This window comes from Hippoglossus stenolepis, chromosome 13, assembly GCF_022539355.2.
Source record: "Hippoglossus stenolepis isolate QCI-W04-F060 chromosome 13, HSTE1.2, whole genome shotgun sequence".
Classification (NCBI taxonomy): Eukaryota; Metazoa; Chordata; class Actinopteri; order Pleuronectiformes; family Pleuronectidae; genus Hippoglossus; species Hippoglossus stenolepis.
Window position 1 is genome coordinate 23,926,603 of NC_061495.1, and position 15,434 is coordinate 23,942,036.

At 39.3% G+C, this 15,434-nt stretch overlaps 1 protein-coding gene across 1 annotated transcript; it reads left to right on the forward strand.

Moving 5' to 3' along the window:
- Positions 1-846: 846 nt before the first annotated feature.
- LOC118120444 (interleukin-10 receptor subunit beta) lies at positions 847-14,069 on the forward strand. The gene is made up of 7 exons (XM_035175375.2): positions 847-1,032; positions 2,835-2,958; positions 4,104-4,285; positions 7,534-7,688; positions 8,608-8,758; positions 10,404-10,549; positions 11,617-14,069. Exons 1-7 carry the CDS (start codon positions 945-947, stop codon positions 11,788-11,790), a joined length of 1,020 nt encoding a protein of 339 aa, XP_035031266.1. The 5' UTR covers positions 847-944; the 3' UTR covers positions 11,791-14,069.
- The last annotated feature ends 1,365 nt before the right edge of the window (positions 14,070-15,434 follow it).

Genomic DNA, 15,434 nt, shown 5'->3' on the forward strand with positions numbered 1-15,434 from the left:
GTTCATGCTCATAGATATAGAAAGATAGATATCTCATTGACCAATGTTACACATGTCGCTGCCATGTGTCACTTTTGTTGCCATATTGGAGAGGTCAAAATTTGTGAGTAAACAAATACGTGTGTTGAGAGATCCATATTTGACCATAAATTCTGACAATCATTGACAGAGGCTTTGATAATCTCAAAAATATAACATACATCTATTTCCCCCTAAAATACATTTGTATTTTAAAGGGTTACAATACTGGAAATAGGAGAATATTTGGTACGTCTGAACAGAACTGAAGTTGTTTGAAAAGAAGTGAAAAATAATATTAATATGTAATATTTCTAAAGCGGTTTTGATGGGTGGTTGTGGATGGGGGGCATAATTGTCCTTACTGTGTTGAGAGGATTTTTTCTCTAAATGTGTAACTACACAAAAACTAATACATTCATGTTGTTGCTAATCAGTGACATGTGCCAGTCTGTGTTAACACAACAAAAAGAAATCCCATTATCATTTAGTATTTTTGAAAATAATATTTTTTTATTATTGTTGATGTCTTTCGTGTTTTCTTTTAAAAAAAATAAAAAGTTGGGGTATTATGTAAACAAAGTGCTATTTTAAAGGGTAAAATACTGAAAATAAATAAATATTTGGTATTTATGATCAGGAATAATGTATATAATGTTTTACAGCAATTAGGGAGGGGATAACTTCACTTGGAAATCTTCCTCTGCTCTCCCTCCCTACACACACGCGCACACACACCTGCAGTAGCCCCTCCGCGCACACACACCTGCAGTAGCCCCTCCCCTTGTAGAAGCCTCACCAACTGTCAGATTACTCGAAGCCTACGGCACTTTCGTTTCCGCAGACACTCCGCCTCTTGTGACTGAACTGTACCAGGAAACACTCGGCTCAGAAGTGAACAGCCCGTCACACACTTGCTGGACTTAATGTTACCCTCAGAGGAGCCTCAAAGAAAGATGTCAGCCATCATCACTGCCTTCCTTCTGACTCTTTCTACACTTTGCCAACCCACAGGTAATTTCACTTTGTCGCGGAGCCGCTGTGTGTCAGGTGTCACTGTTCGGGAAAATACGTTGATGAACATATAAATGTTCTGATACTGAGTGGATGATCACCTCCGCAGATAATGAATGTTACGTTTCTTATTTCTTGTCCACATTATTCATATACTACTGTTCATATACTACTGTTTGTGAAATAATGTATGTAGGAGCAGAGAGTGAACTTTGATGCGCTGAGGATGATCATAACAAAGGCAACACAAGTAGTTGTGGCTTTATTCAAGGGCAGTAGCCATGACCACGACATTACTGTTTGATAGAATCACCATTTGAACATTCGATGAACACTTTACTGATCCTGGGTATAGTTCCTGCAACTGCTGTCACACAGCCTCAGTACTTCCATGTTAACATGATGACATCACATAATGTCTACAGATTTGTCAGATGCACAATCTCCTGTTCTATCACACCCCAGTGGTTCTACTGGATTTACATCTGCTGACTGGGGAGGGCACTGGAGATTACTGAGCTCACTGTCATGTTAATTACACCAGGTTTAGGCTTTTGCTTTGTGACATGGAGCATTATCTTAGACCCTGTACACACCTGGTGTTAACATGTGTTTTTTGTGTGGGAAGTAACCACATTACCTTGGATAAAGACAGTAAGTAGAGACTCTGTGTGTCACGGCTTTTCACTTGAAAACTCAGCACATGTTCATTAAAGAGGTAAATTTGATCAAAATTAATATTATCTTGAAGATATCCGCGGGATTTATCAGGGTAACTTCAGGTTTACTTCAGGGTTTTCAGTCCTATGGAGCACGTTCCCTTCTTATCGGGGTAAATCACCATGGTAACTCATGCTGAACTCCTAACTTTCTGTTTAAATTGGAGATTAGAGATAAACCTGTATAAAAGCACCACCCACTGACCAATCAATTCCTTTGAATCATGTTCATGCGCTCATATTAAGAGTAGGAAAGCATGTGTTGACTTAACGAATTAATAACCAGCTTTGTGTTATCCTTAGCCTGACAAAGTTTATTGGGTCCCGATCATAATCTGGGGTTATTTTATGGGATGTCCTGGCTGTGCGCGCCATGTCTTGTCTCGTGTTGTGTGTGCTCGAGAGCGAAACAAACAAACACAAAGTAAACTTCAGTACTTTTCAGATCCTAATAACGTCTGATTACTGTTCGCTAGAAACACTTTTGGAGTCTCAGGGATAAACAGTGTAGCTGATTAGTGACCTGAACAGAACAAAAATAACATGCCTCCATACTGCTCGTGTGGTGTCATCTAAATGTCCGCAAGCCCGACATTCATATTGGACTCGAAACGACGTCATTAACATCGTGTTTTAAGCCTCGTTTCGAGTGGAATTAGAATGTCGACTCTTGCAGACACTTGGATGACACCACACGAGCAGTATGGAGACATGTTATGGTTTTTCTGTTGTTTTATTACATCTGAAGAAGAACTCACCATTGACTTCGATTGTATTGGATTCTGCTCTAACAAAGTTTACCCCTGAGACTGCAGAAGTGTTTTGTGGACTGAAATACTTAACCTACCCCCCTCCATCTGCATAGTGGTGAGTAGATGATGACAGAAATGTCATTTTTGGATGAACTATCCCTTTAATGTGAACATTAACTGACAATTGCATTGACGCCACGTGATTAGCTGATTGGATTATTGCATGGGTGCAGGTGTACGTAGTTGGCAAGTCTCCAAAGTCTCCATCCCTGAGTGTAATGATGATAATTCTAACTTTATTTGTCTATGTTTGGGTATGTTTTTTTTGCAGTGGTATTGGGATTCCTCAACGGACCCACAAATGTCAACTTGACCTCCTACAACATGAACCTGGTGCTAAGGTGGAATCCATCTAAAGGGGCAGCCAACAACCTGGTCTACAGAACGGAGTACAAGTGAGTCAACACTTACATAAGCACCAAGAAACCCTGTCAGGGCCATTTAAATCAGTTTGTGTCCGTTTAGAATTTTGAATGACTTTACTTATCACTGCTGTTCCACATGCCACCTCTCTTAATTTATAGAGATACCTATCTATTGTGCTGCTGTGTGATGGCCACAAATATTTAATACAGTTAAATAAAAAGAAACTGTGTTCTACGTTTGTTCAACTACTGCGACAGAGTCTGAAAGTAGATGTTTCAAGCCAAGTGTGAGTTGAGTTGACAACGCTTTCATACTGAAGGAGACAGAGCTGAACTCCTGCAGGGTGTACAAGAGGCAAGATATCTGCCCAACTCCAAATGGCAGACAAATAATGACCTTAATAAACTTTGAAGACCAAAACTAAGATGTAAAGAGAGGTGGACACATTACACTTTCATCAACCTCACTTTCAGTATAGCAGGCAGATGTCAGAGAAAAAGCTGTGAGAAGCCACTGTCCACTACCTGCTCAGCAGAAAACAGAGCCTGATATTTCCCTCAGGACAGCTGAGAGTCAATATTTTTAATTGGACTTGAATTCATCAGAAGAACTTTAACACAATTCCAAATGAATACTAAAGCTGCTTTCAGACATGCACTGAACACTGAGGTGTATGTGTGAACACAAATGTCCAATTGAGAGCCTCTGCAGACTTTATTTATGCAAAAGGCTTAAAGTTGATCTGGGACAGCTGGATATTTACTGTGTATAAGCAGTTGTTTTCTAACAGACAGTTCTATCAGTCATATTAAGTGAACGATAATGACATGTTAAATATGTGATCCTCAGTCTACTGGATTCTGGACACAAACACAACTCCAAATAAAGTCCTAATGTTGCTCTGTGTCTGTTTGATGTTGCTTGTATGCACAATTAGGGCGATCAAACGCTAAATGTGAGGGTATAAAGTGGCAATAATGTCTTCAGCACAATTAATGTAGCTTTAAAAATGCAAAATAATCTAAAGTATTGGCAGACTTGCTTGCAATCAAGCCCAGGGTCAAACATCAAGGGTTCTTCCAGCACTCTTTTTGTATGTTGTAATTACAAACACACTTACTAACTGAAATCATTGCTGGCAAATTGGTAATACCAGTACAATATTTGTTCACAGAACTTCAGTCACAACCTACACAACAGGGTGTGTGAACATCTCCACCCTTGAATGTGACTTCACTCGCCTCATCCATCCATCCATCACTGAGAATGGAAAGTATACTGGCAGAGTGCGGGCGCAATTGGGGTCAGAGAGTTCTGCCTGGGTGGAAAGTAACCACATTACCTTGGACAAAGACAGTGAGTAGAACCGCTGTGTATCATGGCTTAACACTTAAACTCTGCACATGTTCATTGAAAGAGGTCAATTTCTATCAAAAATGGTGCACAGTGACTGTACTGTATCTGGAAATACAAGTGATCTTCTCTCAGAGACATATCTTGTAAAAACTTATGATGAGATGTATTTTTAATAATTTGTTTAGCTGATTCATCAGCCACCAGAATTCAAATAAAGATTAGATAATTGATTGGTCTACCAAAAAATCTGATTTTGTTTTATGTAAAGTAGCTAAATAACTGTAATTTAACAGGTGCCAAACCCACTGAAAATTCAGTTCGCCTCTGCGCATTTTATAGTCATGTAGATCACACTTAGTTCTTTTCAAACAGCAGGAGGTAGCTGTTTTCAGCAAGTTTTAAGAACCAATTTTACACAACCATTTAAAAAGAGCAGATGGAGATAGTTCATCCTGGTGAACACAGTGAAGCATTTAACAGCTAAAGAGCCAAATATTTTCCATGTAAATGCTTATTTACTATTATTTCAGCAGGGCTGGAAAGTCCAATAGAAGTACTTTAAGTTAGAAGACATTTTACTCCAGTACTAACAAAAATGAACTCAGATAAAAGTACAAAGTATTTCAGTTAAAATGTTGACAATAAGGATATTTGATGAAAGTATTAAAATAAAGGACATCAATAGGTTACCATGCATTGGTAATGGTATTGTTCTATGTGAAAACAAGAGTGTTAGGCAACTTAAAGCCTCTGCAAACAGTTGATAATTGATGATTACAATAGATAATGGTAACTTAAAGCTATAGATTAGACACCACTGGTAATTAAACTGTATGTAGCATTAAGCTACATAGATCAAACTTCTGCCACTTATAAAATTAACACGAGAATAAAGCAGCTATACAGTGAGTTATAACAAATGGTTGATTTGTTGCACACACCTGTCTGAACAGCTCTCTGTAAGTCTTTTGCATAATGAGGTTCTCCACAATGTGCTCAAGATCCAACTTCTCTGCTCTTTCATTCTGAATGTGAAACTGTATAACCCGTCTACTCAGAGTCTCTGTCTCCCTGTAATGTATAACCTGTCCACTCAGAGTCTCTGTCTCCCTGTAATGTATAACCCGTCCACTCAGAGTCTCTGTCTCCCTGTAATGTATAACCCGTCCACTCAGAGTCTCTGTCTCCCTGTAAAATATAACCCGTCCACTCAGAGTCTCTGTCTCAATGTAAAATATAAACCTGTCCACTCAGAGTCTCTGTCTCAATGTAAAATATAAACCTGTCCACTCAGAGTCTCTGTCGCAATGTAAAATATAACCCGTCCACTCAGAGTCTCTGTCTCCCTGTAATGTATAACCCGTCCACTCAGAGTCTCTGTCTCCCTGTAATGTATAACCCGTCCACTCAGAGTCTCTGTCTCCCTGTAATGTATAACCCGTCCACTCAGAGTCTCTGTCTCCCTGTAATGTATAACCCGTCCACTCAGTGGATGAGGTTTTGGATGTAAAAGCCACAATTTTGCTCACAGAGACATGCCACTTATCCTGTGAGCTCAAAAAGCAAATGGGATGGAATTATATTGATGACATCACTCTATATCTTTTCTGATTGGTCAAACTAACAGCATAATAACTGACCCAGTGTTTCAACATGTGTTGCTGTGATTTTTTTTTGCCCACGGTGACACAGTGTGGTTGTTAAATGTTTAATACTTCGATTCAAAATATACATCCTACGATGCGCTGGGATACAGTGATGTACCTGAGGTCATCGGGTGTTTCGGCTCTTTCAACATCGTACACCCTTGCTCAGGTGACCCAGGGAGGGTTGATCAGACCCTGGCTTGTGTCCCAGCAGCATTAGCCCACGGACTGTACCTTCTGACCCAAAGCCATCTGGAGGCTCTCTCTGCAGCCTCCATGGTGGACTTGATGGCTTTCCTTTTGTAGCCCCAGTGATGCCAAGTAGAATGTAGACCTTGCATATCGAATGGCCAGCAAAGCCTCTGCACTCCCCTTCCTCCTGCTCACAGCGTGCCTTCCAGCCTTTCCTTCAGCACTGCTTATTTTGAAAGTTTGCTCCTTGTGTGTCTGTAACTTTATTTTCTTGCCTTTGTCCTGTTTCCCGCCTTTGTGATCGTCTGTACCTGCTCCTAATGTGTCTTCTTGCTCCCTCTTCCCTGTGTTTCTAGTGTTTTTTCAGTTTTTTGTTTTTTGTAAGTACCTTTGCATTAATTAAATTGCACTTTTTGTTAAACTGACTTCTTTGGTCCACCTGCACACCTGATTCTGACAGGGGCAGAGCACCTCGGAGGACTAATATTATAAGGGTGGATTGACCAGGTATTAAGAGAGAACGCTTTCATTTTGTGTACAACCAGATGGTCTGTGTGTGTTAGAAGAGTGCACCCGCCTATGTGGGTGTATATAACTCTTGTGAAATACTGGCCCACTGACTTCAGACCAGGACAGCACAATCACTTTCCAGTGCCTCAAGATATCAATGTGCCAGCAGTGCAACTTACAACACCATATTTTAGGATATATATTCAGGGGGCTTTACTGGATGGGTTTGGTATTTTGTTCTTTTCATTCATGTATGTATTCACATTTCCACTTGCATACTTTTTCCCATTCCGTTCTCCCCAGTTATATGCTTACATTACTTTACTTTTCACGTATATGTTGTGGCATTAACTCACCGGCAATAGGATAAATTTGAGGATTGTTGAGTAGACTTTATTGACTTCTTTGAACTGTGTTTTTTGTAGCGCTGATTGTTGTTCCATTGATATCCAAGATCCAACCATTGTGATTTACTGATTTTAGTACATTACTAAAGTATTGTTTTCCTGGCGATTGTTAGGGCTACTAGTAGAACTGTGTTGAATTTGTGCTAAGTGTGTCCAGATTACAGAGTATACATACAGAAGGGGATAATGGAATATCGCAGCCATGAATTAAACAAAAGCTAAACTTCCCTCATTTATCAATAAAATCAACCTGAGATCCAAAACGTACTGCTCCTACTGTGGTCTTACCAAGCAGCTTTAACACACAATACACAATTTATATGTCAAATCAAGTCAATAACCTTTTTGTATTTACAACCACTATCTGGAAATTTAGCTTTTCCATTGTTTTATTTCAGGACCAAAGCTTTGTTAGGTCTTGAAAAACAGCTTCCTCCTTACATTTTGTGCCACTAAAGAAGCTGTGACCCACTCTTTTCTCTTTCTTCCTCAGCCATCATTGGTTCACCCAATGTCTCTCTTTTGTCTAATGGGGCCGCTATCGAAGTCAGCATTAAAGACCCAGTGATGGTGATCTCAACACTCAGGAATGTTTACAATTTTGCCACTTACGAAATCACCTACTGGAAGGACAGCCAGAAAGACAAGGTGGATACATGTTTTTTATTTTTAAGTAGATCTCATATGTAGATGTATAGATCTGTGTGGAAGACTTTTAGGAGCAAAAGACAAAGCATTATGTTGATTAATTGCTTGACACTTGACAAACAAACCTCTACCCAAGTATGGTTTGTGTCAAAAAAAGACAGTAAAGTCATGGTATCTTCAGAAGTTGTACAAGTGTGCGTAGGCAACTGGACTTGCTTGCGTTTCTTGAAGATGTTTCACCTCTCTTCGAAGAGTATTCTTCGGTTCTAGATCACAAGCAAGTCCAGTTGCCTAAGTACACTCGTACAATTTCTGAAGATACAGTGTGGTAAGCGTCTTGAATTAATACATGAACATTCCCTAGTCAGAATAACATGTTGTTTCGAAGGTTATGTTTACGATGTTGCCCTAATTTAACATGTTTTTGCTAAAACCATTAATAAAAGTAAATTATCAGTAAAAGTATAATTTTGAGATTACTTGTAGAAATCTCATTAGTACTGATACACAAAAATAAAGAGCCGCTACAGTATATATCTTATGTAGACTGCACATCTTCCCATCTTCGCATACCATTCTGGGAAAGCAAAGTGTTATTGTGCAGCAATAAAAAATAAAATGATATGAGCTCCCAGAAAAGAGAGGTGTTTCAATGCAGTAATGCATTGTCACAATATTGTTTAAGTTTATATTTACCCTGGTCATGTCCTGTTTCTATATCGGACTCAGATCCATCAAGTCCATCAGATGCTCAACATATATTCTGTGCTGGAGGATAAGATGATGTTCCATGATTATCAGTGGCTTACTATATTTCACTCCTTTCATTTCATTGTCTCTGTGTTGTCCTCCAGCTACTTCAGACCATTGTGGTTGGACTACATCACACACCTGATTACTTGTCTGTTGCTTCCTACAGGCCAAACCCATTAGCGATATACAACAAAACCGAGTGGTTCTGAATGACCTGGACCCATGGACCAAGTACTGTGTTCAAGTCCAAATCAAAATATTAAGGAACACCAACCCCAGTAAGCTCAGCAGAATTGTCTGTGAAAGTACCACCAATGGTAAGTGTCTTTTGCAGGATTTGTATTCATTTATTTTTATTTATAAAAATACAAGGGTTGGGCTGTTGAAAATCCTGCCATACACTTGGAATTTTTACCACGTCCTGAAATGGTGGGGCATCAAGCTAACCTTTCATATGTTACCATAATTACAACAAGACACAGATTTTTAGCTATTGCAGTTGCAGGGCTTTAGGGATGACGGTGGCAGTATAGGAGTTTGGTTCAACATTCACTTGGACTTTAGGACTAGATGTACGTGGTCAAAGGTCAAAGTCACTTGACCTCACATTGGGCCTCATTCACAAACAGTGCGTATGCACAAATATGTTGTTAAACCTTGCATACGAACGTTTGACGCACGAATCTGGGATTCATCAATATGTTGATGAAGGCCAGACTGTCCTAGAAAATGTAAAACACGCACCCTTTAAACTAAATGCATAGTATATTAAAACTCCCATTGATTTAAATAAAAATAGTAGATAGACAGCAATATTTTTATTTACTAATGCATTGACCAAATGTATTAAAAAACAATGAAATTAAAGCCCTTTCATCCTCATCTTTATTAAAATCTGCTGAATTCATATATATGTTTCTGGATAAAGGGGGCGTAGCCTCTTCTGCAACAATAAAGTTAAAACACTGCGGAAGGAACTTGTGTGTGCCTGTGTGAGGGTAGAGACTAAGGACTAAGAAACTCTTGGGGCCTGATCTACTAAAGGTTGGCGCGTGTAAAAACGTTTGCAAACTTGATTTCACCTAATAACTACGCACTGAGGATTGCGTGCAGAATAACATGTGCTGTCCATTTAGTATGTTTGCCTTAGTGTGTATGCATTATCGGGTGTTTCTACCCAAGTGCGCAAAAGATTGGGAAGAGTAGATGCAAATACTTTAATATAGCACACGCATTGTGTTCAAAAATTCACAATTCATATTTCTCTGGAAAGAAAAAGTATGTAGACTGAAATTACACTGGTTGGCAGAGGCAGACAACCGCTGAGTGGTTATTAGTTATTATCTGCTTGAAGTCACTTGGAAAACACATCTGTAGTTCGTGGCCTTGTAGCACAGTGGCCCAGCACAAAACAAAGTGATGTCTCTACAGAGCATCACGCACGCTCGCTGATAACAACATTTATGTCAAATGGATACTTGCAGCCCCGCTGAATTGTGGTTGCAACAAGAAACAAGTGTATTTTCCAGTAAATGTATTTTTGTTATGAAACATCAGATCAATTAACTTCACAACACTGCACTATTTGGTCACCAGCTGTATTAGGCACTACTGTACAGTATAAAGTGCAATATAATCCAACAAACCTACAATTAAACCTAGCTTTTTGAATGTTTAGTTGTTGCTAATTCTTTCAATTTATATTTCTCTTTAAGGCCATTGTTATAGCTAATTCAGAACATTGTTTCTAATATTTTATGCGCACCATTTCTATCAGTAAGCACAAATGTAAAGCATCTAAAAACTTTAATATAAAAAGTAAACAAATGAAATCTTGATAAACATTCACAAGCCAACGTGTTGAGTTCTGCAGTGACAGACTCAAATTCAAACAAGTACCAGTAGATTTAAATTGAAAAAATACTGATTACTTCTGCTGTTCTTTGTCTGATTTTTCTGTAGAACGAGAACCGCCTTGGGTGGCAGCAATGCTGACATTTGTCTTCATGGCAATAGCAGTGGCTCTGGTTGTGATTGTGGTGGTGTATCGGAAAAGTATATCCCACTTTCTTTGTCCAACAGATACACTGCCTCAGCACTTCAAAGAGGTGCGTATGTTTATATGTATGTGCATGTAATGTTTTTGTCTGCAAGGTTCTTTTGTAATCACAGATTCACCTTCAAATTCGGACAAATCATTTGGCGAGCAACAAAGCATTATCTTAAATGTTCATAAAATTGGCATGCTGATTTCAGATGTATGCATGTAATTGGATTATATATGTTGGCATTCATGCAGTTAGACTCATAAAGTGTTCCTTCATTTGGATATTTAAGCATTTTATTAGTGACATTTTTTATTCATTAATTTAAATTAAGTTTTTCTCAATTGCTTAGACACTTAATGAAACTGGGATCCCCTTGATCTTCATCATCACCTTCTTAGCACAGCAGAAGTCTTCTCAGTCGGAGGAGGAGGTGTATGTGTGAACGCAAATGTCTGAGTGAGAGCCTCCTGAGTTTCTTCAGTCTTTGTCTGCTGGCCCCCTAGTGCAAAGTCAGCAGAAACTTTGAAGGAGATTATGTGTGAATACAGCTGGAGATCCTCCACAGGATTCACGTGAGCAAGTGGGGGTGATGACGTTTCTAATGCAACAGACGCAAAATTAAAAAACCTCAAATAAAACGCAGACGAAGATGTCAAGAGAGTTCTTGGTGATAATAGCTCAAGGCCGGTGTTGACAATATCAAGTGATCTCCGTAGCAGAATTAATGTGTTACATTCTGCCTCTGCCTGCTGCGTCAACCCTCACCTGAGTCTTCCGGAGGATCTACTGCATTGTTAATGTGGGAAAGGCAACCTCGGGAGAAAGTCTGGACCGAGTCTCTTTTTTTCTGCATTTCAACAGATCATCTTAAAAAAGTGCAGTGTTACATTTTTTGTAAATTAAATAAAATAGTAAAATCATCTTGTGCTTTATTGCACATACTGTAATTACAATTCATTTGACTGACTAAACCTAAACTAAATGTATCATTTTAGATTGTCTGCCTCTGTTTCAGACTGTCTGTTAACTGTTTTGAAAATGTGATGCCAGAGTTAACACGACTGTTTAAGCAATCAACAAAAACTGAAGCACAAATCTGAATCAACTTGCCTCTTTCCTATCTCTAGTATCTGCTGGCACCGCCCAACTCCAACATCTACTTGGTCATGCAGAATTCCCACCCACCCGAGGAGATCTATCACAAAGTCCGAATCATCGAAGATGACAGGACTGTGGAGGAAAGAGGCCCTCTGGTGGTAGAAATGACTGCCAGCAACAAACAGTCTGATGTCACAACGTAAATTATCAGAAGGGGTGACTTTAAAGCCACTGAGAAACAGTGAAATATCCTGCCCTTGCTTCACTTCAGAGTTATAATGCAACAAACGCTGCTACAGCGTCATATTATTCCTCAACCCAGGTGTTACTGTGAATGATTGTATGAGAGAGTCACAGAGACATACAGGATTGATAGGCCATGCAGGTGATGTTATTTGTGCACTAATACTGCTCACAGAGGTGTTGTAGTATGCCCCATTTCAGCTTCCCACACTGAAGTATTTATTCATTATTTAGTGGTGTTACATGATGCCCAGCCGCCATTCTCTGTGTTTTGTATTTTCAAAATATGGACTTAAAAGTGTGAATTTCTAGAATTTCTAGTGTTGGATGTCTCTCTGTGTCTCAATAATGTTGTGTTGATTGGGGCCTATCGCCCCCGTCTGCTAACTCAAATGCATTGGAAAAATTGGTTAATCTTTTATCTGGCTATGAGACCTCTATTGGGTGATCTTAACCTCGACTGGCTATCATCCACCTCTGAAGGGCAAAGAAATCATTGCATCGAACTGAATTTAACTCAACTCATCTCTTCACCCACTAGGTCAGACACCAGAAATCTGGAAAAGGGGACTCTCATTGATATAATCAACCAACAAACCCCACACATATATACATAGTGGTGTGTTTGCCTTAGACCTGAGTGACCATTGTCTAATATTTTGTATTAGAGACTCAAGCCAAAAAAAGATTCCACCACGTGTTATTGTAAAGAGGGATTTCAAACACTTTGTTGAGCAGGCTTTCCTACATGATTTGTTTATTTGTGACATCAACAGATTATGCTCCATTCCTGAACCGGTATTAGCCCTAAGTTGTTTTACAAATGTTTTTAATTCCTTAGCAAATAAGCATGCTCCCTTTAAAAAATATTGAGTAAAAAGCAGAACTATCCCCTGGTTTTCACCAGAAATCTCTGAGTTGTTGAAGTTAAGGGATTTGGCATGGGTAAAAGCACGGAGCTCAAAGACCCCAACGGATTGGCAAAATCTCCAACAGTTGAGAAATAAATGTGTCAGGGCAATAAGAAATGCCTGTACCCTTTAGTTTATAGTTTATAATCTAATATTTGGAACACACAGAAGATCTCTGCCTGAGGATCTCAATGTACAGTACATGACGGCTCGTAAAATACTAAAAGATCTGATATGTAGCTGGGAGAAAGGCCATGGAGAGAGAAAAAATCAGTAAAAACTTAATATCAATTGTAAAACATAAAGACGCTAGAACAGGAGTAATGTGGTCATGTTTTTTGGTTCTGGTTAAAAGCCTGGCAGCTGAGTTCTGTGGAGTCAGGAGTCGATCAATAGATTTTGGGGTTAGGGAAGTAAAATAGTCAAGGCGTGATGAAATAAAAGCATGTAAAATCGTCTGTGTCTTTAAAAGTTAAAGTTTATAAAATTTTAGAAATATTTCAGGGGGTTGATAAAAACATGATTGTACCAGCTTTGTTGTGTGCTGTTAAAGGTTAATTTGCTGTCAAACCAGACGCCAAGGTTCTTTGCAGCAGGTTTGATGTGATCCAATAAAAGACCAGCAGATGGCAGTATGTACCTGGGCATGTGCTCAGGTCCAATTAAAATCATCTGACAGAAGACAGTTGTTTAGAGAACTCAACATACCAGGGTCTGTGGGTCTAACACGGTACTACTGCGTGTCATCAGCATAAAAATGAAATGAAACACCTTGCTTGTTTATGATGTGACCCAAGGGGAGCATGCATAAGGAAAATAAAATTGGATCCCAAAACTGACCCCTGGGGAACACCATACTTCACATCAGAAAAAAATATTATTTTCAGAGACACAGAACCTTATGTTTGTGAGGTAAAATTTATACCAATCTAAAACCATAACAGAAACCCCTACCTAGTGCCTCAGTGTGTCCAATAAAATGTAGTGGTCTATGGTGTCAAAGGTTGCACTCAGGTCCAGCAGTACAAGGACTGAGCACATGTTGGTAACTTTGAAATTGGCCTATAATTCTGAGGGAGGGAGGGATCTAGTCCAGGTTTTTAACAGCAGTATAGTCAGGGACAGAACCATTGGACAGAGAACTTCTCACAGTCTGCATCATTATTAACTGGGGCACATGGAGGAGGTAGATTAACCAACTGATCGACCGTCAGTCAAATAAACATCTAGGGTTGTGTTGGTGGGTAGAAATCAGTTCAGAGAAATAGTATGTTCCTTAACCATATTGTTGTGTTGTAATAAAAATTCCTTCATGATATTGTAATGAATTGAGAGTCCAGATTTCTTTCCATCTGATTTCCTACAATCCCTTTTACAGCTTCTAAAATTGTCATTTATCCAAGGCAGTTTTCTTTCAGATGCCTTAGTCCTAGCTTTAATTGGAGCAACAATATTTAAGGATGACAGACACACAGAGTTAAAACTGTCAGTTAGATCATTGGTAAGAGAATATTCAGACAAGTGCTTTGGCAATCAAATATTGGGCAGAACTTTGAGATGCTGTGCTCATTAAAGATTTGAGTGTACGACCAGTGGGTTGGGACAATATTTACCACTGGTGATCACAGTTGAATAATAAACACTTCTGCTCAGATATTTAAAAAATCTAGCAATTCGGCAGAGGATACTTTCGAACCCAGGGTGCATACGAGGTCCAAGGTATGACCACAGTTTGTCTGCATACATGTAGAAGAGCAAGAAATTTATCCAAGAAAATATCAACACCCATCTTAAAAAAGCACCTAATTGTAAACACTGTCGCCAGGGCAACTGACGATATGGAGCGAAATTTGTTTTCAAAACGGAGTTGACTTATGGTTAAAAGTTCAAAAGTGAGAGTGAGTAAAGACGTGACTGATGAATCCGACAGGAAACTGCGGGTGACATCTGTTAATTGGAGGCGAGGGATCACTCTGGAAGGTATGGGGAGATCCAACAGAGAAGCAAAAACGCCCGGGGGCAGGCACAGCTATGCTGTGAATGGGCCAGAGTGGGGAGAGTCAGACGGATTAGAGAGTGGGGATAGTATGGAAATCAGCCAGTAGGGCGAAAAGAAAAAGAGAAAAACAAGGACATTGTTTTGGCGGAGTAGGGGCAAGAAAACAAATGAGAGTGATAACTAATTTGGAGGGAGCAAGTGGTGAAGTGGAAGTGAATGAATTTAATGTAATACTCAGATTTGGTGAAGAGAATGGAATCCATTCTTTGAGCCCAGTAAAACTAACCACAATATTCAAAAACCAAGTAGGTGAAATTAAATGGCCAAAGTCTTGAGAGAAGGAAATTTGATGAACATTTGCAAGAATGAAAAACAGAGAGAAAGAGCATATAGGATGAAATAGGTAGGAAAGCGTAAAGTGACAAATCTGAAAGGTGGGAAATTGAAGGATGCACGGAGGTTACAGGCCTTCAGAGAAGGGAAGAAGAGGGATAATGAAAGCATATTGCTGGAATTTGAGGAAGAGACTCTTCCAAAGAGAGTAGTGCTGGGATACATGGCTTACACAGTGAGGGAGTATATACCAAAACCAATAAGATGCTTTAAATGTCAAAGATTTGGTCATACTGCTATGACATGTAAAGGAAAAAGAAGGTGTGCTAGATGCGGTGAGGATCATGAGTATGAGCAGTGT